At 52.6% G+C, this 23,182-nt stretch overlaps 1 protein-coding gene across 1 annotated transcript; it reads left to right on the forward strand.

Annotated features, from left to right (window-relative positions):
* On the forward strand, positions 12,670-15,999 carry S100A2 (S100 calcium binding protein A2). Its single transcript, XM_001929556.5, has 3 exons — positions 12,670-12,824; positions 14,170-14,322; positions 15,744-15,999. Exons 2-3 carry the CDS (start codon positions 14,182-14,184, stop codon positions 15,894-15,896), a joined length of 294 nt encoding a protein of 97 aa, XP_001929591.1. The 5' UTR covers positions 12,670-12,824; positions 14,170-14,181; the 3' UTR covers positions 15,897-15,999.

Consider the following 23,182-nt stretch of genomic DNA (forward strand, 5'->3'; position numbering starts at 1 on the left):
TGCCTGGAAGGCTCATCCTCCACTCCCTGGGTGGGAAACTCCTCCTCCTTCAGGTGTCAGCTGAAAGATCCCTCCTTAGCAAGCCCTTTCCTGACCACCCCACCCAGGGGATGATCCTCTATCATCACAGCCATTTGTTTTCATCACAGACCTTACTACAACTTGTAATTCATGCGTATCTCCTATCTTCCTCACCTGCTTACATGCCCCGCCAGGGCAGGGAATGTGTCTGTTTTGTTCACCTATGTATCCCTAGGGTCCAGTTCAGTGTCACTATCTAATGAACGTTTGTTGAATGCATGAATGAAGAATGAACCAGGAGTTCCCTGGTGGCTCAGTGGGTTAAGGATCAGGCATTGTCATTGCTGTGGCGCAGGTTTGATCCCTGGCCCTGGAACTTCCTCACACCATAAGCAAAGCCAAAAAAAAAAAAGAATGAATGGGGAATTCCCATCGTGGCTCAGTGGTGAATGAACCCAATTAGTATCCATGAAGATATGACCCCTGGCCTTACTGAGTAGGTTAAGGATCTGGCATTGCTGTGAGCTGTGGTGTAAGTCGCAGATGCGGCTCAGATCTGGTGTTGCAGTGGCTGTGGTGTAGGCAGGTGGCTTCAGCTCCGATTCCACCCCTAGTCTGGGAACCTCCATATGCCTCGGATGTGGCCCTAAAAAGACAAAAGACAAAAAAAGAAAAAAAAAAAAAGAATGAATGGGAGAGTGGTACCCTTGAGAGCCACATTGAAGAAGTTAAAAGATGTGATGGTCAGTCAAGAGACACTGAAGATTTTTGAGAAAACGAGGGACAGCACGGATAGCTATGACCAGGACGGATGAAGGAAGAGACTGGGTCCAGGAAGAGACTGGTCAGGAGGTTGCTGTCCCAGGACAGCTGGGGTGAGCCTGTAGCTATAGGCACAGGGACAAAGGGTCGGACAGGTGAGGTTCCAAGGAAAACCCAGCAGTCCTTAGTGTGTGCTTGTGAGGCTCTGTGGCTGGGAGGCTGCCTGGCTGGACCTGGGGTTCTGCAGAGCGAGGCAGGATGATGCCCCCACAGGGGAGCGTTTGGGAGCCTGGGGCTGGGAGGGAGCTATCTGAATGCAGATCCACACCCTTTCATGTTAGGAGTCTCTAAACTGAGGGGGTCACGATGCTGTGAGAAAGAGGGAGGGAAAGAAAGGAGACAGAGGCAAGCAGGCAGGAAAGACAGTGTGGAAGACTAATGTCAGCCCCACCAGCAGGGATGTGGAAAAGAAGAGGAGCCAGGGAAGTGGCTGGAGGAGGAACTTCAGGGGACAAAAAAAAAAAAGAAGGAGTTCCCGTTGTGGCTCAGTGATAATGAACCCGACTAGTATCCTTGAGGATTCGGGTCCCATCCCTGGCCTCACTCAGGGGGTTAAGGATCTGGCATTGCTGTGGCTGTGCTTGTGGCCTGTAGCTGCAGCTCCGATTTGACTCCCAGCCCAGGAACTTCCATATGTGATGGGTGCGGCCCTAAAAAGCAAAAAATAAAAGGCACTTCTGGGAAAGGAGAGGCAGGCAGTCAGGGTGATTGAGGAGGCAGGCCAAACTGAGTTCAAGTCCTGGCTCTACACTTAATCCCCTGAGCCTCTGTTTCCTGATCTATTCATCACAGACGTTCCCCACATTATAGGGTGGTGGGGAGGATCAAATTAATAACGCGTGTGGAGTACTTCTAACAATGCCTACACAGCAAGCACTCAGTACACCTGAGTTTCTTTCCACCTACCTGACCGAAGCCCTCCTTCCTGTTAGAAGCAGATGTTCACTCAGAAACTGGGCAGGTTCACCAAGTCTTTCTTTATGACGTCACTTTGAGATGATCTTATTCTGAGAGATTAATTCTTGTGCATTCTTTTTTGGTTTCGGGGGGCTGTGCCTGTGGCCTGTGGCCTGTGGAAGTTCCTGGGCCAGGGATTGAACATGGGCCACAGCGGCAACCTAAGCTGCTGCAGTGACAACTCTGGATCCTTAACCCATTGCATCCCAAAGAATCCCCCCTGCCGCCACCACCCCCCGCCCCTTTTTTGGTTTGCCTTTCTAGGGCTGCTCCTGTGGCATTCGGAGGTTCCCTGGCTAGGGGTCTAATTGGAGCTGTAGCTGCCAGCCTACACCAGAGCCACAGCAACGTGGGATCCGACCCACGTCTACAAACTAGACCACAGCTCATGGCAACGCCAGATCCTTAACCCACTGAGCGAGGTCAGGGATGGAACCCGCAACCTCATCGTTCCTAGTCGGATTCGTTAACCACCGAGCCACAGCGGAAACTCCAGAAGCTCCTTTAATTCTTGAGTGTTCTTTTTTTTTTTCTTTGTCTTTTTTGGGCCTCACCCCAGGCACGTGGAGTTTCCCAGGCTAGGGGTGGAATCAGAGCTGTAGCCACTGGCAACATCACAGCCGCAGCAACTCGGGATCCAAGCTGTGTCTGTGACCTATGCCACAGCTCACAGCAATGCTGGATCCTTAACCCACTGAGTGAGTCCAGGGATCGAACCTGTGTCTTCATGGATGCCAGTCAGATTCGTTAACCGCTGAGCCACGACGGGCACTCCCTTCTTGTGCATTCTTATGACTGTGTGGTAAACCCAAACATTCCAGAAGTCAGCTCAGTTTCTTCCTAGAAGGAAAGTTTCTGTGAGAATCTGAGTATAAGCCAGGGGCTGGTTGGTGAATAGAGAGTCAGGATAACGGGAGTGGATGTTCTGAACACCCTGAGCATCCAGCCCCACGGAGGGAGTCCACGTCTTCATCTAGGAGACAGGGTCCAGGGAGGCACTGAACGAGGTCAGCCTGGGTTGTCACTAAATTCCGCTAGATCTGAAGCTGGTCCTAGTGTTTTGCCAATTATAATGGGGAAAATATAATCATTTCCAAGCTCAGAAGAAAGAACGAAGCAAATGAGCAGATTTCCCTCAATGTTAAGATTATCCTTATTATTTTATCTGAAACTGTTAATACCTGGTACTAGCAGATGACAAAATGAGGGCTCAAAAAACTCATAGATGCTGACCGGGAAAGGAGGTTATTGTCCCTGTGTTTCAGTGGATGTGTGGGGTTTGGTCGTGGTTTTATGTTGCTGACATGTCCCATGACCCCATGTTGGCAATGACGGTGCTTCTAACTGTAGGTCATGGTTTCCCCTCCTGCTGCCGCATCTGATAGCATTCATGGAGTGCTCGCTAGGGGCCTTACACGCGCTATCTCATTTGATCTGTGAGGTGGGTGGTAGCATCACCATGTTTCAGAAGAGGACACTGATTCCTAGAGGGAGGTTAGGTAAAGTTGGAAGGTCACACAGCTGGTGTAGTGACTGCAGTCACTCACTTCCTTCCTTAGAAAAGAAATCCTTGATGGTAGGGCTCTATACTCTGTAAAGAGTCAGTGACTCTGTTCTTTTCTTTGCTTTTGTGTGTGTGTGTGTGTGTGTGTGTGTGTTTAGGGCCGCGCTCGTGGCATATGGAGGTTCCCAGGCTAGGGGTCAAATCGGAGCTGTAGCCACCAGCCTATGACAGAGCCACAGCCTCGCCAGCTCCAAGCCACATCTCCGACCTACACCACAGCTCACGGCAACGCCAGATCCTTAACCCACTGAGCGAGGCCAGGGATCGAACTCGCGAGCGACCTCATGGTTCCTGGTCAAATTCGTTTCCACTGCGTCACAACGGGAACTTCAAGAGTCAGTGACTCTGTAAGGAGTGACCCACACAGGGGCCACTCCTAGCGCCCTGTCTCCCTGGAAACAGGGATTGGTCCACAGCTGAGTACATGAAGCAGGCAGAGCCAATCAGGGCTCTTCTTGGGACACAGGGACCCTGGGTTTACCAGGTGGAACGTCTGTGGCTGTGTTCCTCGTTATATAGAGAGACCTTGTGAGAGTGAAGCCAGTCAACAAGGACCTGCTGTACAGCACAGGGAACTCCACTCAATCTTCTATAATAACCTATACAAGAAAGTAATTTGAAAAAGAATAGATATAGGACTACGTATAACTGAATCACTTTGTTGTCCAGCAGAAATGATCACAACATTGTAAATCAACTATCCTCCAATATAAAATAAATTGAAAAAAAGAGTGGGCATTCCCGTCGTGGTGCAGTGGAAACGAATCTGACTAGCATCCATGAGGACGCAGGTTCGATCTCTGGCCTCGCTCAGTGGGTTAAGGATCCGGCGTTGCTGTGACCTGTGGTATAGGTCAAAGGTAGGGCTCGGATCCCACGTTGCTGTGGCTGAGGTGTAGGCTGGCAGCTATAGCCCTGATTCGACCCCTAGCCTGGGAACCTCCATATGGCTTGGGTGTGGCCCTAAAAAGCAAAAAAGAAAAAAGAAAAGAAAAGAAAAGAAAAGAAAAGAGTGAGGCCAGCACGGCAGGAGACTCACACTGATGAGAGAAGGATGGACGGATGGATGGATGGTGGTGGTGAGTTCTTTATTCCAGCCCACAGGCCTGGGGCTCATTGAGCCCGTGAAATATCACAGTGGTCTTTCCAGTTATGTAACACATCGAATCCTCTTTTTTTCTTCAGTGAGCTTGCCTTCAACTTCCGTGTCTTTTAGCTGAAAAATTTTGACGACTAGAGCTAGACAATGGTCTAAACTCAGAATCCAACGTCTTAACTCTCTGCTACAACTCTTTCCTAGTATTACACATTGATATCTTAAAACATCGCCCTTTAAGCCACTTCCTCATGAGCCACACCCTCTGCTTTGAAAAATCCCTGCTTACCTTTCTGAGTCACCTTTCTTTTTCTGAAGCTGCCTTTAGTTCCTTTCCAAATTTGGGAAGTTCCCCGGGTTTATCAGAACACATCAGAACGCAGTTCTCAAGATGGGAGTTTCGGGGAAGATGGCTAATCACTGTGCTTCATGTTGGTTCCAGTTGGCACCCGTTTCATCCAGTGATCTTTTTTTTTTTTTTTTTTGTCTTTTTGCTATTTCTTTGGGCCGCTCCCTCGGCATATGGAGGCTCCCAGGCTAGGGGTCGAATCGGAGCTGCAGCCACCGGCCTACGCCAGAGCCACAGCAACGCGGGATCCAAGCCGAGTCTGCAAACTACACCACAGCTCACGGCAACGCTGGATCGTTAACCCACTGAGAAAGGGCAAGGACCGAACCCGCAACCTCATGGTTCCTAGTTGGATTTGTTAACCACTGCGCCACGGCGGGAACTCCTCATCCAGTGAGCTTTTCCATCCTTGGCTGGCCCTGCATTCTGGCAAATGGCAGAACCCTGCTGCAGACCCCAGCCTGCCTGCCATCCTGGCCTGTGCGCTCGCTAGTGGGGACAGCAGCCTGCCTCCAGGCTGCGGGAGGCCTTGAGGAATCTGCGGGCTTTGGGGGTGGGGGTGGGGGTGGGGGTGGGGGTGGGGTTGGGGGTGGGTAGTGAGTCAGGCTCCTGAGTCAGGCGTCAGACCTCAGGAACCACAGGCCTCTGCACACAGACTCTGCGAGGGGCTGTGGGTCCGGGAGGCAAGTCCCCAAACCTGAAGTCCAGCGGTGCTGAGGTGTGAGGTCCAGAAGGCTGTGGTTGTGCTCCCTGGAGCGAGGCCAGGGATCGAACCGGCAAACTTATGGTTCCTAGTCGGATTTGTTTCTGCTGCACCATGATGGGAACTCCTCCCTGTTGAGTTCTAAGAAAGTGGACCAGAAGTTCTAATTTGGAACTGCGGCCAAAATTAATTAAATGATATTGCACTCCTGCTGCCCCCCAAACTGCCTTTCCCCATCACCTCACAGAGAAGAGCTGCTGGACTGAACCCTGTCCCTTGGGGTAATGGGGTCACCGGGGAGGTGAGGAGAGGTGGGGCCGGCCAGTTGGGGAGAAGAGAAGGCAGGTGCTTAGGTCTCACCTCTTCCCTCAGAGGAGGGAGAGGTGATGGAGAGAAAGGTACAAGGCCTCCTCCCTCTGAAGAGCCCTCCCAAAGAGTGGGATGGTAAGCTGCCCCCTCCCCAAAACCCTGCATTGGCTAGAAGAGAGCTTTGGGTGACACTGGAGAGAGCTAGGTTTGTTTGAATGGTAGCAAGTCACCTTTCGGAAGGTTCAGGGGGAGTTCCCTGGCGGCCTAGAGGTTAAGGATCTGGCGTTGTCACGGCTGTGGCTCGGGTTTGATCCCTGACCTGAGAACTTACACGTGGCCAAAAAAAGAAGGTGCAGGGGTGGTGGTGGAAGATTTAGAGCCTGTGTGTGGAAATGTGTTGAAGGGAGGAGACAGGACGGTGGTGATGAAGGATGAGGCTGCACTTTGCTTCCGTCTGGCCCTTCACTGAACACCTGCTCTGCGTCAGGTGTGTCAGGCCTCAGGGATACTGGGAATGACCCCATCAGCGTTTATGTCCCAGCCGCCTGGTTTGGAGGGGGGGGAGGAAACATAAATAAACTGTCACAATGAGCCATTGTTATATAAATATACTGTTATGGGCGATGGGCAAAGAAGTACATGGGAGGAACACTTAACCTGACACCTGTGTGAGTGTGTGTGTGTGTGCGCGTGCGTGCATGCACACGTGTGTGCTCTTGTATGCACTTCCAGGCACTCTAGTATGTGAGGAGGCTGGGAAGTGGATTCAGGGATGCTGTACAGAGGAGACGGTCTTTTTTTTTTTTTATCTTTTCTGGGGCCGCACCTCTGGCATATGGAGGTTCCCAGGCTAGGGGTCTAATCGGAGCTGTAGCCACGGGACTACACTACAGCCACAGCAATGCGAGATCTGAGCCCTGTCTGGGACCTACACCACAGCTCACCACAGACGTTCCCCACATTATAGGGCAGTGGGGAGGATCAAATTAATAACTTGTGTGGAGTACTTCTAACAATGTCTACACAGCAAGCACTCAGTACACCTGAGTTTCTTTCCACCTACCTGACCGAAGCCCTCCTTCCTCTTAGAAGCAGATGTTCACTCAGAAACTTGGCAGGTTCACCAAGTCTTTCTTTATGATGTCACTTAGAGATGATCTTATTCTGAGAGATTAATTCTTGTGCATTCTTTTTTGGTTTCGGGGGGCTGTGCCTGTGGCCTGTGGCCTGTGGCCTGTGGAAGTTCCTGGGCCAGGGATTGAACATGGGCCACAGCGGCAACCTAAGCTGCTGCAGTGACAACTCTGGATCCTTAACCCATTGCACCCCAAAGAAGCCCCCCTCCCCTTTTTGGTCTTTTTGCCTTTCTAGGGCTGCTCCTGTGGCATTTGGAGGTCCCCAGGTTAGGGGTTGAATTGGAGCTATAGTCGCTGGCCTACACCACAGCCACAGCATCCCAGGATCCAAGTCCAGTCTGGGACCTATACCACAGCTCGCCACAATGCCGGATCCTTAACCCACTGAGCGAGGCCAGGGATCAAACCTGGACCCTCATAGTTCCTAGTTGGATTCGTTAACCACTGCGCCATGATGGGAACTCCAACAAGAGATAATCTTTGAGCTGAGTTTAAAGGGGGAACAGCTAGAAAGGCTTTCCGAGAGAATGAATGGCGTGGGCAAGGCTCCGAGGCGTGGTAGGGCGTGGCACGTGCCTCAGTGAAGGTGGTGACTAGGAAGGTGTGTCATGTGTGGTAGTCTTCTCTTGAAAGTTATGGGCGTTTTCACTTGCAGAGTGAGATGTGCAGATTTGAATTTTAGGAAGGTCACCATGGTGGCAGTGCTGATATGAGGTCAGAGTTGCGGGGGGCAAGGTTAGAGGTGGGAGAAAAGTCCAGATGTGCTTACAATAATCCAGGAGCAAGGTGCTGTGGTGGGATCTCAGGCAGTGTAGACAGAGCTGAAAGGCATTTAGAAGGTCAGGTTGTGGGAGTTCCTGTGTGGTGCAGCGGGTTAAGGATCCGGTATTGTCACTGCTATGGCACGTGTTTGATCCCTGGCCTGGGAACTTCCACATGTCATGGGCATGGCCTCCCAAAAAGTTAAAAAAATAGAAGTTCAGGGCACCTGGCTGGGCAACTGGAGGGCAGTGAGGAAGCAGGAGGCTAGGAGGGCAGCCAAGTTTCTGGTTTGGGTCATTGGGTGGATGGTGGTGTTATTTGTGGCGATGACAAGGGAGGGTTAAGGGCGGTGGCAGATCTGAGGAAACTTTCTTTTAAACTTATTTATTTATTTATTGTCTTATTTGGGCAGTACCTGTGGCATATGGAAGTTCTCAGGCTACAGGTTGAATGGGAGCTAGAGCCACCGACCTACCCCACAACCACAGCACCTCGGGATCCGAGCCGAGTCTGCAACCTATACCACATTTGGGGCAACACCAGGTCCTTAACCCACTAAGCGAGGCCAGGAATTGAACCTGCATCCTCATGAATCCTAGTCAGGTTTGTTAACCGCTGAACCAGGAAGGGAACACCCAGAGATTTTTTTTTTTTAAGATCACAAAATTGACAATGAAATTAATTGTGTGAACTTGGGAAAACTTCCCTGAGTCTCAATTTCCTCCTGTCCAGTGGGGTAAGATTGTACCAGTTTCCTGGGATTGTTGTGTAAGTTAGATGGGATGATACACGGACATCGCCTAGCACACAGTAGGTGCTCTGTAATGTCAGTCTGCACCCTTTCACAAAGGGAATGACAAATGCATCACACATGGCAGATGTAGAATGATCCAAACCCAGTGTGATAACACAAATTCTCTTCATGCTGAGTGTGCTCTCAGGGGATAGTCAGGTTAATTATTTAATGCAGTTTGTTGAGAGAAAATATCTCAGGCCATATTTTGGGGGACAGAGGAATGATAAAAGGGATCTTTATAGTGAAAAAAATTTAAGCTCAGAGGTTGGTGCAACTCTCCCAAGGTTGCATGGTGAGTCAGGGCAAAGCCAGGGCTAAACCTGGGCCCTAAAGTGAGGCCTTTTCTCTTTCTCTCTTCTCTCTCTCTTTCTTTCTTTTTTTGGTCGCTCTGCGGCATATGGAGTTCCTGGGCCAGGGATCAGATCCGAGCCACAGCTGTGACCTACGCCGAAGCTTTGGAAAGCCGATTCTTAACTCACTGTGCTGGGCTGGGCATCGAACCTGTGTCCCATTGCTCCCAAGGCACCACAGATCCCGTTGCACCACAGGGGGAACTCCAAGACCGTTTCTCTTTCTGTGGCACTGCCTCAGGTACGCTGAGCAGATTGGCAGAGCTCCGCAGTGTTCAGCCCCTCACTTCTGCCCAGAGTTCGCTCCTGTCCCCTCCCTACGGCTTTTAAACAGTTTACTGGCATCTGTCTTTCATCTCCGAGGTCCACCTGGGCAGAGACGGTCCGGGAAACATCTTGTATGTTGGGCAGGTGTGAGAAGTGTGGGCGTGGGAAGGTTTGTTGGAGATGAATCAGCACTGCCTCCTACTTGAGTCAGGAGCAGGGCAGGGCCAGGTCTGGAGGACCCGCTTGGGAGGGAGGGAAAGGGGAGCAGAGAGACTGGCTTGCAATGACTCATCTCCACCACCAGGGGGCACAAACAAGCCGGACAAGACCCAGGAGCCGCTGCCGCATATGGAGTTCCTGGGCCAGGGATCAGATCCCCTGGCACCTGGGAACCCCTGGCACCTGGAGCCGGCAAGGGGATGGAAAGAGGAGACCCAGCTTCCCAGGCCGGGCATGGGCACAGTCACTGCCAGGATGTGCCCACTGCCTGCTTTGTGTCCTGGCTTCTCTGCCTTCAAGGAGAAGTGGAGAATGCAGAGCAGGTTTTGGCTCTAGGGGTCAATCCTCCTGTGCTGCCGAGGGGATGGAAGTTGCTTAGATCACACAGCAAATGAGTGGCAAATTATTGTGAGTTTCATCAGTCTCGGAAATACGGCTCTTGATGGGTAGGGTCCTGTCCTCAGTCCTATTTAGGGACAGGTGCCCTAGCCATCAGTGGCACGCTCTGTTTCTCATCTCTCTCAATTTATTCCCTTTTCCCCACATGGTCCCTTTGTTTCCGTGACTCTGTTTTTCCCTGACCTTTTCTCCCAGTTTCCGTCTGACTGCCTCTGGGTTTCTTCCTCCGTCTGCCACCTGTCTCCATCTCTGCCCGCTGGGGAGTTTCCGAGTCAGCTCCTTTGCTCCCTGGTTCCCCCCAGTGAGAGGCTTCCTTCAGTCACTCCTCTGGGATTTGCAGCTCTCTGAAGCTCTGTTTTCCTACTCAATGTCTCAGTTCCACTCCTGGGACTCAGGGGAGAAGTTATGATGGGGTAGCATAATCAGTGATGTGATTTGGGGAGATAGGAAGGCCCCTTGGCTCTGAGACACCACCCCTGGCCCTGCCCACCCCCCATTCGGTGCCCGTAAACTCTGGTTGACACCTGGTATGGGTAAGGCCCTTCGCTCATGCAGTCCCTGCCCTGTGAGCTCAGTGTGTGGGAGTGAGGGCGAGAGAAGACAAGCACACCGCGTGATTCAATGATTCAATGAATGCTCTGAGCACACAGGACAAAAGGACAGAGCAGGTAGCGACAGAATCTGATTGGGCTTGGGGAAAGCTCCTGAAGTCCGGGGAATTTGATCTTGGAAGCCTAGGTAGGATTTCAGCAGGAAGGGGTGTGGTGAGAGGGCAGGTTCTGAGCAGCGGGGTGAATATAAGCAGACTCTTGGCCGTACCCCACGTGCTCAGGCACAGTGAGCAGGCAGTTGGGGGATGTACAAGGGGTTGGAATGCAGGTGGGTGCCAGCATCTGCCATGGAGACGCTGCCACTGCAGTTTCGGAGCAGAGGCAGCATCTGCCAAAGTCCTCAGTTAAAATGGAAGAAATGGAGTTCCTGTCATGGTGCTGTGGTTAATGAATTCAACTAGGAATCATTAGGTTGCGGGTTCGATCCCTGGCCTCGCTCAGTGGGTTAAGGATCTGGCGTTGCTGTGAACTGTGGTATCAGTCGCAGAGGTGGCTCAGATCTGGCGTTGCTGTGGCTCTGGTGTAGGCTGGTGGCTACAGCTCCAATTCGACCCCTAGCCTGGGAACCTCCACATTTGCTGTGGGTTTGGCCCTCAAAAGACAAAAAACAAAAAACAAAAAAGAATGAAGAAGTGCTGTGAAAAGCAAGGTGTTGCGCCCCATTGGTCCCCACCCTCAGCGTGAGCAATTCCAAGCTATAGGTTTTGATGGGGAGGAGCCTAGCACGAGGGGTCCAAGTGCCTTGGGGAGGAGGGACACTGGGTGGCTTTGCAGAGGTGTAGGAGAGGGAGCTGGGGGTCCCAAGGCCTGAGTTGATCTTTGCTGCTCAGGCTGTCCCCAAGTCCCATGGTGACCCCCCGCAGTAGGAGCGCAGCCCGGCGTCATGTCTGATGGTCTGTGGGTTCTCAGTCTGAGCTTCGCTGTGACATCATGACCGACACTCCTCTCCTTTGGTACATTCATATTTAAGAATCACAGGTTTCAAGGAAACAGGAATCCACAGTGAACCTATTCTGTAGCCTGTTGTGGAGATGAAAGGAGACATAAAGATTATTAGGGTAGAGCTGAAAATATGTGCAGAAGGGTCTCCGTGCGGTGCCCTCCCCTCCCAAGCTGGGTTGGGGCTTCGGCTGGCTGCCCTGGGACTGCGGCTGCCCTGGGGGAGGAGGGCGGTGCCGCTGAGTCACTGCCTGGGCATCTGGGCCTGGAACCACGAGTGAGTCACCTAGGACTAGGGGCGCTGGGGGAGGGGAAAGGGGCTGGTGGCCATCTGGAGGGGGAGGGGAGCTGGGCCCACAGGAAGGGCGGTGCCCGGACTGGATGGGGCGGCAGGCCAGCCGGGCCTGGGAAGGGGTAGCTGGAAGCCTACCCGGCCCTGAAAGCCCTTCCCCCGGGCTGGGGCTGAAAGGCTGCAGTGTTTGCCTCTCTCTGAGTATGGAAAGGGGGCCGTTGGAGTGGGTGGGGTGGCTGTGGCAGTGGCCTCACCCCAGGCCTGGTCTCCTGGCTTGGGAAGCAGTTTGGTCCCTCCTCACGTGCCTACCTCCCAGGCTGGAGGAGGCCCGAGTTTCCTCCTCTCCCTTCAACCCTCCTGGGGCTTCCCCTCACACCCAGACTGTGCTCAGCCCAGCTGACGGCGACGGGGCCATGGCCACCTCTCACCGCCTCCCTCTCTCCTTCCAGACCCCTTCCTACCCCAAGGGGGGGCCTTTCCAGGTATTTTCTAAGCACACCTGCTTTCCTTGTTGTGTCATTCAAAGGTATTCTTGTGCCAGCTATTAAAAGTAACTCTAGGAGTTCCTGGGTGGCTCTGTGGGTTAAGGATCCAGCCTTCTCACTGATGTGGCTCTGGTCATTGCTGTGGTGTAGGTTCGATCCCTGGCCTGGGGCCTCTACATGCGAGGGCAAAACAAATAAATAAATAAATACATGTAACTTTGTTTCCTTCATTCTCTGAGGTTGCCCCTGCTCTCTTCTTTCTGATGTCACCTTCTGACTCCCAGCAAACACACACGCACACACACCTGTGAAGTCCCATGTGCACCTGCAGCTCTGATACATGAATGAGCCGTGACTCTCAGGGATGCGTCACGGGAACGAGGCCTGCGTAGTCTGTCTCCAGATGCCGGGAACGAGGCTGCCTCCCCTTGGCCTGCGCCCAGGCGCCCAGGTGTCTTCCTCAGGACACCTCCAGCTCCCTTTCGTGGCCCTGGGTGGGGTAGGGGGAGGGAGCTGCCCTTGGCCTGGTGAGAGGCGGGAGGGGAGCTGGCTGTGTCAGGGAGGGAGGGGGCTGGGAAGGAGTGGGTGGGGGTGGCAGGATGCCAGGCTTTGGCGCAATCATGTTAGGGCAGGTTTGGTTTCCTTAAAGGGCCAAGTTGGGGGCCAGTGGGGCTGGCATATAAATCTGCACGCTGGGCACCAGGCCCTTCACTTTCCTTCCCAAGCCTGTCTCTGCCGTCAGGTCTGGTGAGTATCTCTGTCCTGCTGGGGGCTGGGTGAGGAGGACCCACGTGGGCCTCTGTCTTTGTCCCCGTGTCCTGATCTTTGTCTCCTCTGGACGGGACCTGGGGCCTCTGTGGTTCTCCGCATTTGCGGGGACCTCCTCCGATTGAGGCTGTTTCCAGGTTCCTCTGTGAGGTCTCAGTTTAGGGGTTATTCTGAGGCTCTCTCCTGGGTCTCTCAGTCTGGGGGGCCATCTAGAGGCACCTTCTTGGGGGTCTAGGCCCAGGAGTATGAAGTGTGTGTGTGGGGGGGGTCGGGATGCTTTAATAAGAATCCTGTTGTTTTTGTCTGTGTTTTGCACAGTCCTGGATTGCAAGCAGGACTCAGGAACGAGAGCCAGGGATCTCAAGCGCATGGGCCCTCCTGGGTCCTTGCCCTGAGGAGCTCTGGCCTGGGCTTCCTGTCTTCTCCCAACTCCCAAGGCAGGGCTGGCAGGGTGGCCTGGGGCTCTCCCTGAGCCCAGGGCCTCTGGCTGCAACCTGGGACCCGCCTAACACTCCCGGGTTGGTCTGGGCATTGTCCAGAGGCAGGGCTTTGGAAAAGCTGACATCCCCAGCCTATCCTTGGTCCCAGATTCCACCCTGAACCTAGGGTGCTGGGCTTTTCATGTCTTTAAATCCAGTCCGCCTTCCTGGTGGAGGAGGCTGAGGCGGGTGTTCGGTTGCCTCCACCCGACCCATGCCCTGTCTGCACAGAGTCAGTGCCCCTGGCTCAGGGGCCTCCAGTATGAGGGGAGACACATGCTCTATCCTACCCTTGAGAGGCCCTCGTCTGAGGGAAGAAACAGACCTGCCCCAGGGAGCTTCCAGTTAGATGGGAGAGTGACACCCTCTGGCTGAGGGAGGAACTGACTCCTCAGGGAACCTCGGACCCCTAGGCGTAGGCCTGGCTACTGTCAGAGCCCAGGGTGCCCCACTGACTGGACATGGAGCTGCCCGTCTCCCCAGTGCTGGCACAGAGCCACTGGCTGGCACAGAGCTGCACAGAGTAGATCCCAGGTGGGACTCTGGCCACATTTTGTCATGTCCTTTCCACAGACATTCAAAGGGTGGGGGGGCCCTGTCCTCAGGGGTGGGCCCCAAGTGTGATGGAGGAGACATGAGGCCCTTGCAAACACAGGGGAAGCTCTAGCATCTGCCCCCAGGGTGAGGTGGGGGTCTGGCCTCTGCCCTGGGAGCCATAGGCTGAGGGGGAGACGTGGCTCTCCCTGCCCATTCAGAGAGGCTTGGCAAGGCGGTTTGGGGCCCAAGGACGGAATTGGGTCCTGCAGCCTGGACTGAGACACCTCCATCACCTGTCACCCCTGCAGCCCAGATCCAAGATGTCCAGTCCCCTGGAGCAGGCGCTGGCTGTGATGGTTGCCACCTTCCACAAGTACTCGGGCCAAGAAGGTGACAAATTCAAGCTGAGTAAGGGGGAGATGAAGGAACTTCTCCACAAGGAGCTGCCCAGCTTTGTAGGGGTGAGTGGGGCCCGCCTGGGCTGGGGAGGGTCCTGGCGGGTGCCTGGGGGGCACAGGTTGAATCTCTTCTCCCTTTCTTGGGGAGGGCCTGCTGATGCGGACCCCAGGGTGGGGTCAAGCCCTTCATGGCCTCCCTGGAGTGAGAGGGAGACCCATGTGTGGGTGCTTTATTATTGGTGTACCCTGCAACTTGCCAGACAATGGAGGTGCTGTCAGAGCCCAGAGAGGGGAAGTGACTGGCTCAAGGTCACACAGTGTGATCTTCCCTTTCCCTTTCCCTCTCCCTCTCTCTCTCTCTCTCTCATTTTCTATATTTACATGCCAAATTAAGAAGGTGTATAATATAAGGGACTTCCCATTTGTGACTCAGCAGTAATGAACCTGACTAGTACCCCTGAAGATGTGGGTTCAATCACTGACCTCGCTCAGTGGGTTAAGAATCCAGTGTTGTGTGAGCTGCCGTGTAGGGTAGCAGACACGGCTTGGATCCTGTGTTGCTGTGGCTGTGGTGTAGGCCGGCAGCTATAGCTCTGATTCGACCCCTAGCCTGGGAACTTCCATATGCCGCAGGTGCGGCCCTAAAAAAGAAAAAAAGAAAAAAGAAGAAAAGAAAAAGAAGGTATATAGGGATTTTGCAGAGGAATACAGTCAACTCTCAATTCTCCCCTTGTCCTCCCTTTTCCGACTTCCCTGAAGGTCAGGTCTCAGGCTTTGAATGCATGAGACATGTTCTTTCTTTAAAAAATGTTTTTGGGAGTTCCCGTCGTGGCTCAGTGGTTAACGAATCCGACTAAGAACCATGAGGTTGAGGGTTCGATCCCTGGCCTTGCTCAGTGGGTTAAGGATCCGGCATTGCCGTGAGCTGTGGTGTAGGTCGCAGACGCGGTTCGGATCCTGCGTTGCTGTGGCTCTGGTGTAGGCCGGCGGCTATAGCTCCTATTCAACCCCTAGCCTGGGAACCTCCATATGCCGCAGGAGTGGCCCAAGAAATGGCAAAAACAAACAAACAAAACAAACAAACAAACAAAACCAAAAAAAAATGTTTTTGGTCACACTTTTCTAATTTGGCTTCTCTTTGGCTGGTATGAATGTGAGTTTGCCCTTTTTGAATTCACTCTTCCAGTGATATGGGGCGGGGGGTGGCTTCTGAAAGCTTTAGTTTCTTCATGAGTAAAATGGGGGCAGTGCCCATTACTTGTTGGGCTTCTGTGGGGAGCAGAGCTGATCCCGTGCTTAGGGAGTGCCCGGAGTGCTCCCCACTTCCAAAAGGGAGAACTGGAGAGTCCCACCAATGCACTGCTCTCTGTTCTCACTCCCGGGGCCTCCTAGGGGCTCCCAGGGTCTCCCTGCCCACTGTTGAGCTGGATGCCCAGCAGGGAGGGAGAGCAGCCTGATGATGACCCACTTTCTCTCGCTTTCAGGAGAAGGTAGATGAGGAAGGCCTGAAGAAGCTGATGGGTGATCTGGATGAGAACAGCGATCAGCAGGTGGACTTCCAGGAGTATGCCGTTTTCCTGGCCCTCATCACTATCATGTGCAATGACTTCTTCCAGGGCTCCCCACAGCGGCCCTGAGGCAGAGTGCTTGGCTCCCTGTGTGGGTCTCTTGGGCCCAGGAGGACTCTCTATCTTTTTTAGTTTTATATTCAATAAACTTTTTTTGCATGTTGACAATATATGAATGGCTCAGTGATGCCTTGTCACCTGGTTGGCTCAGTTGACATGCTGGAAACAGAGGGCCACCTAGATCCCACGCTCTTCTGGGTCCTGACTCTCATTGTGGAAGTCTTCCCCACTGGAAGTTAAAGACCTAAGCTTCTTTTTGTTTTGAGCTGTCTCTAGCCCTTTCAGTCCACGATGATATAATTCCCTTAAAAATGTTGTGGGTTTCCTGTGTATCAACTGATCATTCACTTCATTAGATAAAAACCACATTTACACATCTCTTTGGGATTGGCCCCCTCCACCTTAGAGTCAGGGAGCTGTGAGAAAATGGCCTTATGATTCTTTTTAAGGCTCTCTTGTCTGAAAGGATCGAGAGGCACACTGCTAAAATTATTAAAAGACATGTTGTTTATCTGAGATCTGAGACTTGCCTTTAAATTTTGAGGTCTCCATGAAGGGGCTCATCTTTGACTTTATTCTGAGGCCCTTTAATAAAAAGGCCTCAGGACAAGATAAAGGCAGGGGCTTGGATTTGATCTTTGCCCTGAGACCATTTCTTATTGTGAGAGCCATTTGCCGCCCAGAAAGACTATCTTGGGTCATCTATAGTTCCTCTAAATTCTTCCCAAAGAGTTCCAGAGTTCCCTGGAGGCCTAGAGGTTAAGGATCTGGCATTGTAGCTGCTGTAGCTCAGGTTCAATCCATCCCTGGCCTGGGAATTTTGTATGCCATGGGGGCTGCCAAAACAAACAGACAAACGAAAACACTGAAGAGTTCCTTCTTTAGTGCATGTCTTTTCTTCTCATGTTTTTATCATAGACATGCAGAAGCAGCCAATTGGCACTTTCAATATTCTGTCCAAAAATCTCCTTAGCGCATCCCTGAGTTCCTTAAGTAAGCTTTCTGTTTTCCAAGTTACCATGGATAATAGTGTTTCCAGACATTCCACCGCTGCATCATAGGGGTTGCCTTTTCTTCAGTTTCTAGTGGCCATTTCCTCACTGCCCTTCACATTATTCCTGGTAATCCCCTTGAAGTCCTGCTAGCTTTCGCCCATTGCCTTGTCCCAAAGCCAATGACACCTGCCTTAGGTTTTTGTAATAGCAGCCTCTTTCTCTTGCAGGTCTTTGATGAAGGATTCAAGGAGCCAACTCATGCTAAGTTTCTAAGCTTTTCCTACCACTTCCATCACTACACTGAGATTTCTGCCTGGTTTGCCTTCCAAGATATATCAGGGGACAGTTGGACCAAACATTTTGTCATTTCATAGCAAAGGTCCCTAACTTTTCAGCTGCACATATTGGGTCCTCATATCTTGCTGTCTTCCCTCCGCCACTTAGCCAAGTCCATGTTTTAGACTCTTTTGTTTGCAGACTCTACTTCAAAAATTCTCGGGAATTCCCTTTGTGGCTCAGTGGTTAACGAACCTGACTAGTATCCATGAGGATCTGGGTTTGATCCCTGGCCTCACTCCGTGGGTTAAGGATCCGGCATTGCCATGAGTTGTGGTGTAGGTTGCAGATGTGGCTCCATTTCAATCCTGTATTGCTGTGGCTGTGGTGTAGGCCGGCAGCTGCAGCTCCAGCTCCAATTTGATCCCTAGCCTGGGAACTTCCATATGCTGTGGGTGTATCCCTAAAAAGCAAAACCAACCAACCAAACAAACAAACCAAAAAACCAAAAAAGAAAAAACCTCTTCCAGTTAGGAGTTTATTAAGCTTTGAATTACAGATCACCTGACTAATAATAGTGGCTTTAATTGTCTTATGTAAAAAGATATCTGAAGCAGGCAGTTCAGTGTTGGTTCACGGGCCCAGAGATACCTTAGGACACCCAGTCTTTTCATTTTTTGCTCTATACTCTATTGCACATACGGTTTCCTCCTCATATGTGTTGACTCATGATCACAAGATGACTGCTGTACCTCCTTATCTCACTGTCTATATTCCAGGCTGGAAGACACAGGAAGGGTGAGGTACAAAAAACCTTTCCCTCAAGAGATTTGGCCTTTTGCCTTTTTATTATGCAAACGGCCTGTCTCCAGGGATTTCTACTTATATCTCTTTGACCTTAACTCTGTAATATGGTTAGTCCTACCTGCGACCGGAGTGTTTTCAGCGGGGGATGTTGACACTTTACAAGAAAAGAAAAGAAAAGATTTTAATAATAAGGAAAGAGGGGATGGATAGTGGACAAGCAACAGGCAATATTTTCCTGAATTGCTTTCTTGCTGGAGCCAAGGCTGGGCAGGCCCCTGGCAATGGAAAGAGAGAAGCCCACTCTCCTAATACCCTATAGGAAAGGCAGCCAGTGAATATAGGTCAGGGACTCCTGATCATGGTAATTGGCATTTTTGCAGCAGTTCCCAAAGCTCCTTTCAGACACACTGTCACTTCAGCCTCATGGTCACCCCCGGCAAAAAGCTATCCTTAGGCCCTTTTTACAGATGAGGGAACTGAGAGGAAGCAGCACCTGTCATTCAGGGAGCCCCCCTCTGGCCAGGCACTCTGCTGGGCCTCTCGGAGTATCATTCCGCTGAATCCTGATAGCATGCAGACGCGGGATGTGTTCTTAGTTTCTGCACTTCCTAAGGGAGGACACGGAGGCTGGGAAAGGTTATATAAGGAGAGTGTGGGGACTCGACCCAGGGCCTCCCCCCTCTGGGACATGAGAGTGGCAGCCTGGGCCTTCCCCTCCTTCCTCCCAGGCCTTGGGCTTTGTGTGAGTTGAAGGGGGCCTGGGTGGGCAGAGTCTAGACACTCTTGGTCTCCCGATCCTGAATCCACAGGGAAGTGGGTCTACTTGGTGGTGATTGCGTTACCTCAGTCTGAGTGCTCAGAGTGGATCCTGGCTTCTGGGGCTCAGTTCCTGTGTAGGGTGGTTTTGGCTGGTGGAGACCGGCCTTGGCTGGCTGCCTCGGCTAGGTACGCGTTAAGGTTAATTTCATTTTGTATTTGACAAACTAACAAACATGTGACTTTCCTAGCCGGTCTCAACAATCACCCCTCATCCTGCAAACCTTGCACTCCTTGCAAACCTCCCAGCTGAGGCAGAAGCCAGGGTGGAGCAGGGACGGTCCAGAAAGCGTCACTGTGCAAAGGACCAGATTCTCACTTCCTTCTGGAATTGCAGCTGTGAGGAGTGCCTCATAGATACACATCTCACCTCCCACTGGGTCCTACTGTCACTTCAGCCTTTGCTCTTTTGGGTCCATCCCTGGCTGCTGTTGACCCGCCAAGAAAAGAGAAACCCAAGGCAAAAGTGGATTCGGAGGCTGGGCAACGACTAAAGCAGGGCTTCGCATGCTCCTATCTTTAGGTCACTTGTTCTCCCCACCAACTCAGTGCTCCCACCTGGGAAATGGGCATAATCAGGCATTGACCTGGCAGTCAAAACAGAGAGTGAGTCTGAGCCCCACAGGCTCTCCTTGATCCCGAGAAGATTCCCCCGCAGCCCCTAACTGTAGCGAAGCCCTCCAGGACTCCAGCCCCCGGTAACCAGATACTCCTTCCAACACTGGGCTCAGATGAGGAGAAAGGAGATGACCCTCAGTTTGACAGGGTTCATGGACCTCCATGGGGCTGTGAGATAGGGAGTGTGGCCACCCCCTCCCTCGGGCCCAGGTCCTTTTGGCTCAAGCACATGAGTGTCCAGGCACTCTAGGACACTTCATCTTTTTTTTTTTTTTTTTGTATGTTTTTTGCCTTTTCTAGGGCTGTTCCCATGGCATATGGAGGTTCCCAGGCTAGGGGTCTAATCAGAGCTGTTGCTGCTGGCCTACACTAGAGCCATAGCAATGCCATATTAGAGCCACGTGTGCGACCTATGCCACAGCTCATGGCAACGCCAGATCCTTAACCCACTGAGCAAGGCCAGGGATCGAACCCACAACCTCATCGTTCCTAGTCGGATTCGTTTCTGCTGCGCCATGATGGGAACTCCAGGAGGCAAGGAATTTAAGTTGCCAAGAAGATAAAGGACATGCCAAGAAGATAAAGGACAGGAGGCAAGAGGTGGTGGAGCTTGTAGTGAGGGTCCAGCAAAGGGTTCTTTCCATCATAGTCCCCCAGCCCCAAAGTGCCTGCACGCAGACCTCCCGGTCTGTCCACTCATCCCTCTGCTGTCACTTCCAGGGGCGGGCTCCTGCCCCCCTCAGTCTGAGCCCCTCCCAGTGAGCAAACCAAGGTGAGGCATCCTGGGGAGGGGCGGCCAGGCCAGGCCAGGCCGAGGAACAGGAAAGCCCGGGGCATCAGGACCCGGCTCAGAGCCAGGCTGCCCAGCTCTTCTCTGACCACCATATAAAGCGCCCAGACCCACCCCCACCACCATTCTCCCCCTCAGCCCTGCTTTAGTGTCCTTCCTGGCATTTATGTCACAAGCCTATCAAACACGCATTACTGTCTGTCGCCTCCATTAGATGGTCATCTCTGCAGAGCTTGTGCTTTATTTTGTTCTTGGCTGTAGGAAGCTGCCTCTAAATAGTTACATAAGTAACGAAAGGCTCGGAGTTCCTGTTGTGGCGCAGTGGTTAACGAATCCGACTAGGAACCATGACGTTGTGAGTTCGATCCCTAGCCCCGCTCAGTGGGTTAAGGATACGGCATTGCCGTGAGCTGTGGTGTAGGTCGAAGATGTGGTTTGGAGCTGACGCAGCTGTGGCTCTGTCTCTGGTGGCTACAGCTCCGATTTGACCCCTAGCCTGGGAACCTCTGTATGCCACGAGTGCGGCCCTAGAAAAGACAAAAAGACAAAAAAAATAATGAATGGCTCTTACCCCGCTATTAATTAGTTGTGTGACTTGGGCAAGTTACCTACCTCTCACTTAAGCTTTATGCTCTGATGGTGTGCTGGCACTATTTATCTCTGAGCTTAGTGTATGTGACCTCACTTAAGCCTCACAACCATCCTGTGAAGTGGTGACCATTTTTGTCCTCGTTCATGGACAGATGAGGATATGAGGCCCGGAGAGGTCAGGTGATCTGCTTAAGGGAGGCGGCTGGTGGCGGAGCTGGGAGGTCACGGGTGGGAATACGTGCTTGACCTAGAACTGAATTAATTGCTGGTCCACTCGGGCTCCTGCTTCTGTCCCCTGCTCCCCATAATTCCTTGCCTATAAAACAGGGTTAATCACAGCTGTCCCTTCCCTGCCCTCCCCACTGCTCATGGCCTTCACCCAAGGGCTGAGGCCTCAGGTAGCTGATGGCATAGGTGAGGTTTGGGGGCTGGGGCCCTGGAGTGAGGCCAAGGGGTCATGAGCTCTCTGGCTGCCCCATGAGCATGAGGGCTTCTTCAGAGGCCTGGGTGTTGACTCCCCTGCCCTCTCTTCTGGGCCTTGAGTTCTCTTTCTGGAAAATGGGGAGGCGTCTGACACAGGGAGGAGGGCAGACCCAGAGAAGCGCTATGAAGTGATTTCCATTTCTCTCTCTTTCTTTCCCTTCCTTCCTTCCTTCCTTCCTTCCTTCCTTCCTCTCTCTCTCTTTCTTTCTTTTGTCTTTTTAGGGCCACACCTGCGACATATGGAAGTTCCCAGGCTAGGGGCCTAATTGGAGCTATGGCTGCTGGCCTACACTACCACCAAGGCAATTCAGGATCCCAGCTGCATCATTGACCTACACCACAGCTCACGGCACCGCTGGATCCTTAACCCACTGAGCGAGGCTAGGGATGGAACTCACAACTCATGGTTCCTAGTCGGATTTGTTTCCCCACACCACCAGGGGAACTCCTCTTTTTTCTTTTTAGGGCTGTACCTGTGGCACATGGAAGTTCTCGGCTAGGGTTTGAATTGGAGCTACAGCTGCTGGCCTACACCACAGCCACAGCAGCACCAGACCCTTAACCCACTGAGTGGGGCCAGGGATCGAACCCACATCCTCATGGATACTAGTCGGGTTGGTTATCACTGAGCCGTGATGGGAACTGAACTCCTGGGATTTCCATTTCTGATACTATGGTGATCTGTGCTGGTGCCAGCTGAAAACAACAAAAAATGCTGAAGAGAATAAAAGTATCTTTTGCAAAGCACTGGAGCATTTACAAGGCGGTAAGGAATGAGGAGATCAAAATCTAAGTGAAAGCAGACTCGGGCTGGGTGGGGGCTCAGGTCCTGAGGGCATCGGCCAAATGGAGTCAGAATGACCTTTGGCTTTGACAGGGTGGGGAGTGAGGAAGGGCTCACTTGAGGAGCCAAGAATAGGGGGACGTCCCCCAGACTGCTGGGCCCCAAAAGTTTACATGCTTAGGCCCAAAAGCCAAAGGAAATCTACCCCCCTATGGGGGTGCAAGGAACATGAACTTGGTGCTGAATGGAGCTGGCAGGACAGGAAGTAGGCCTTAGGAGCTCCAGCTACAGGCTGCCCTAGGCCCTGGTGTGAGCCTGTGCTTGGTGGGGGTGGGGGTGGGCACCAAGAGCACATTGCCTAGGAATTCCCATCGTGGCACAGCAGAAAAGAATCTGACTAGGAGCTACGAGGTTGCAGGTTTGATCCCTGGCCTTGCTCAGTGGGTTAAGGATCTGGCATTGCTATGAGCTGCAGTGTAGGTCACAGATGTGGCTCAGATCTGGCATTGCTGTGGCTGTGGCGTAGGCTGGCAGCTATAGTTCCGATTGCACCCTTAGCCTGGGAAGCTCCATATGCCGAGAGTCCGGCCCTAAAAAGAAAAAAAAAGAAAAAAAAAAGAGAATGCAGCCTAGACTTCCAGAAGCGCCTCTGGGGCAGCACACCTTCCTCCTGGGCCTCAGATGTCCTGCCGACAAGCCCCTTTCAAGCGAGCGGTTCTCAGCCCAAATCGTCCAAGGACCATCCATCTGGAGATTAGGCGGGGTGGGGTGTCTCATGGCCTCAGTGTTTTTAGCATCACCAGAGGAGGGGGCTTAACCAGAGTTTCACCAAGATCCCCTCTAGCACAAGGATACTCTGGGGATGAGGCTAAAGTGTGGCTCTACTTTGTCTTCTGGGGTGCATCTTCTGGGGGCTGGCTGCGGTGGACCAGTCACCCCGACCGTGCTGGAGGATGGGCGGCAGGCTGTGCCCGGTGCCCAACGCTGGGGGAGGGCAGAGGGAAAATGAAGAGGTGGTGGTGCCTGCAGCCCGGACGGGGCCTTTGATGTGTGCCCGGCTAGGTGGGTGGATGGGGCCTGTAATAGGGGTTACCAGGGAAGGAGGTGGGGGAGCCCCGGGCCATCTAGTGCTTGA

The sequence above is a fragment of the Sus scrofa genome, chromosome 4, assembly GCF_000003025.6.
Source record: "Sus scrofa isolate TJ Tabasco breed Duroc chromosome 4, Sscrofa11.1, whole genome shotgun sequence".
NCBI classification, from domain to species: domain Eukaryota; kingdom Metazoa; phylum Chordata; class Mammalia; order Artiodactyla; family Suidae; genus Sus; species Sus scrofa.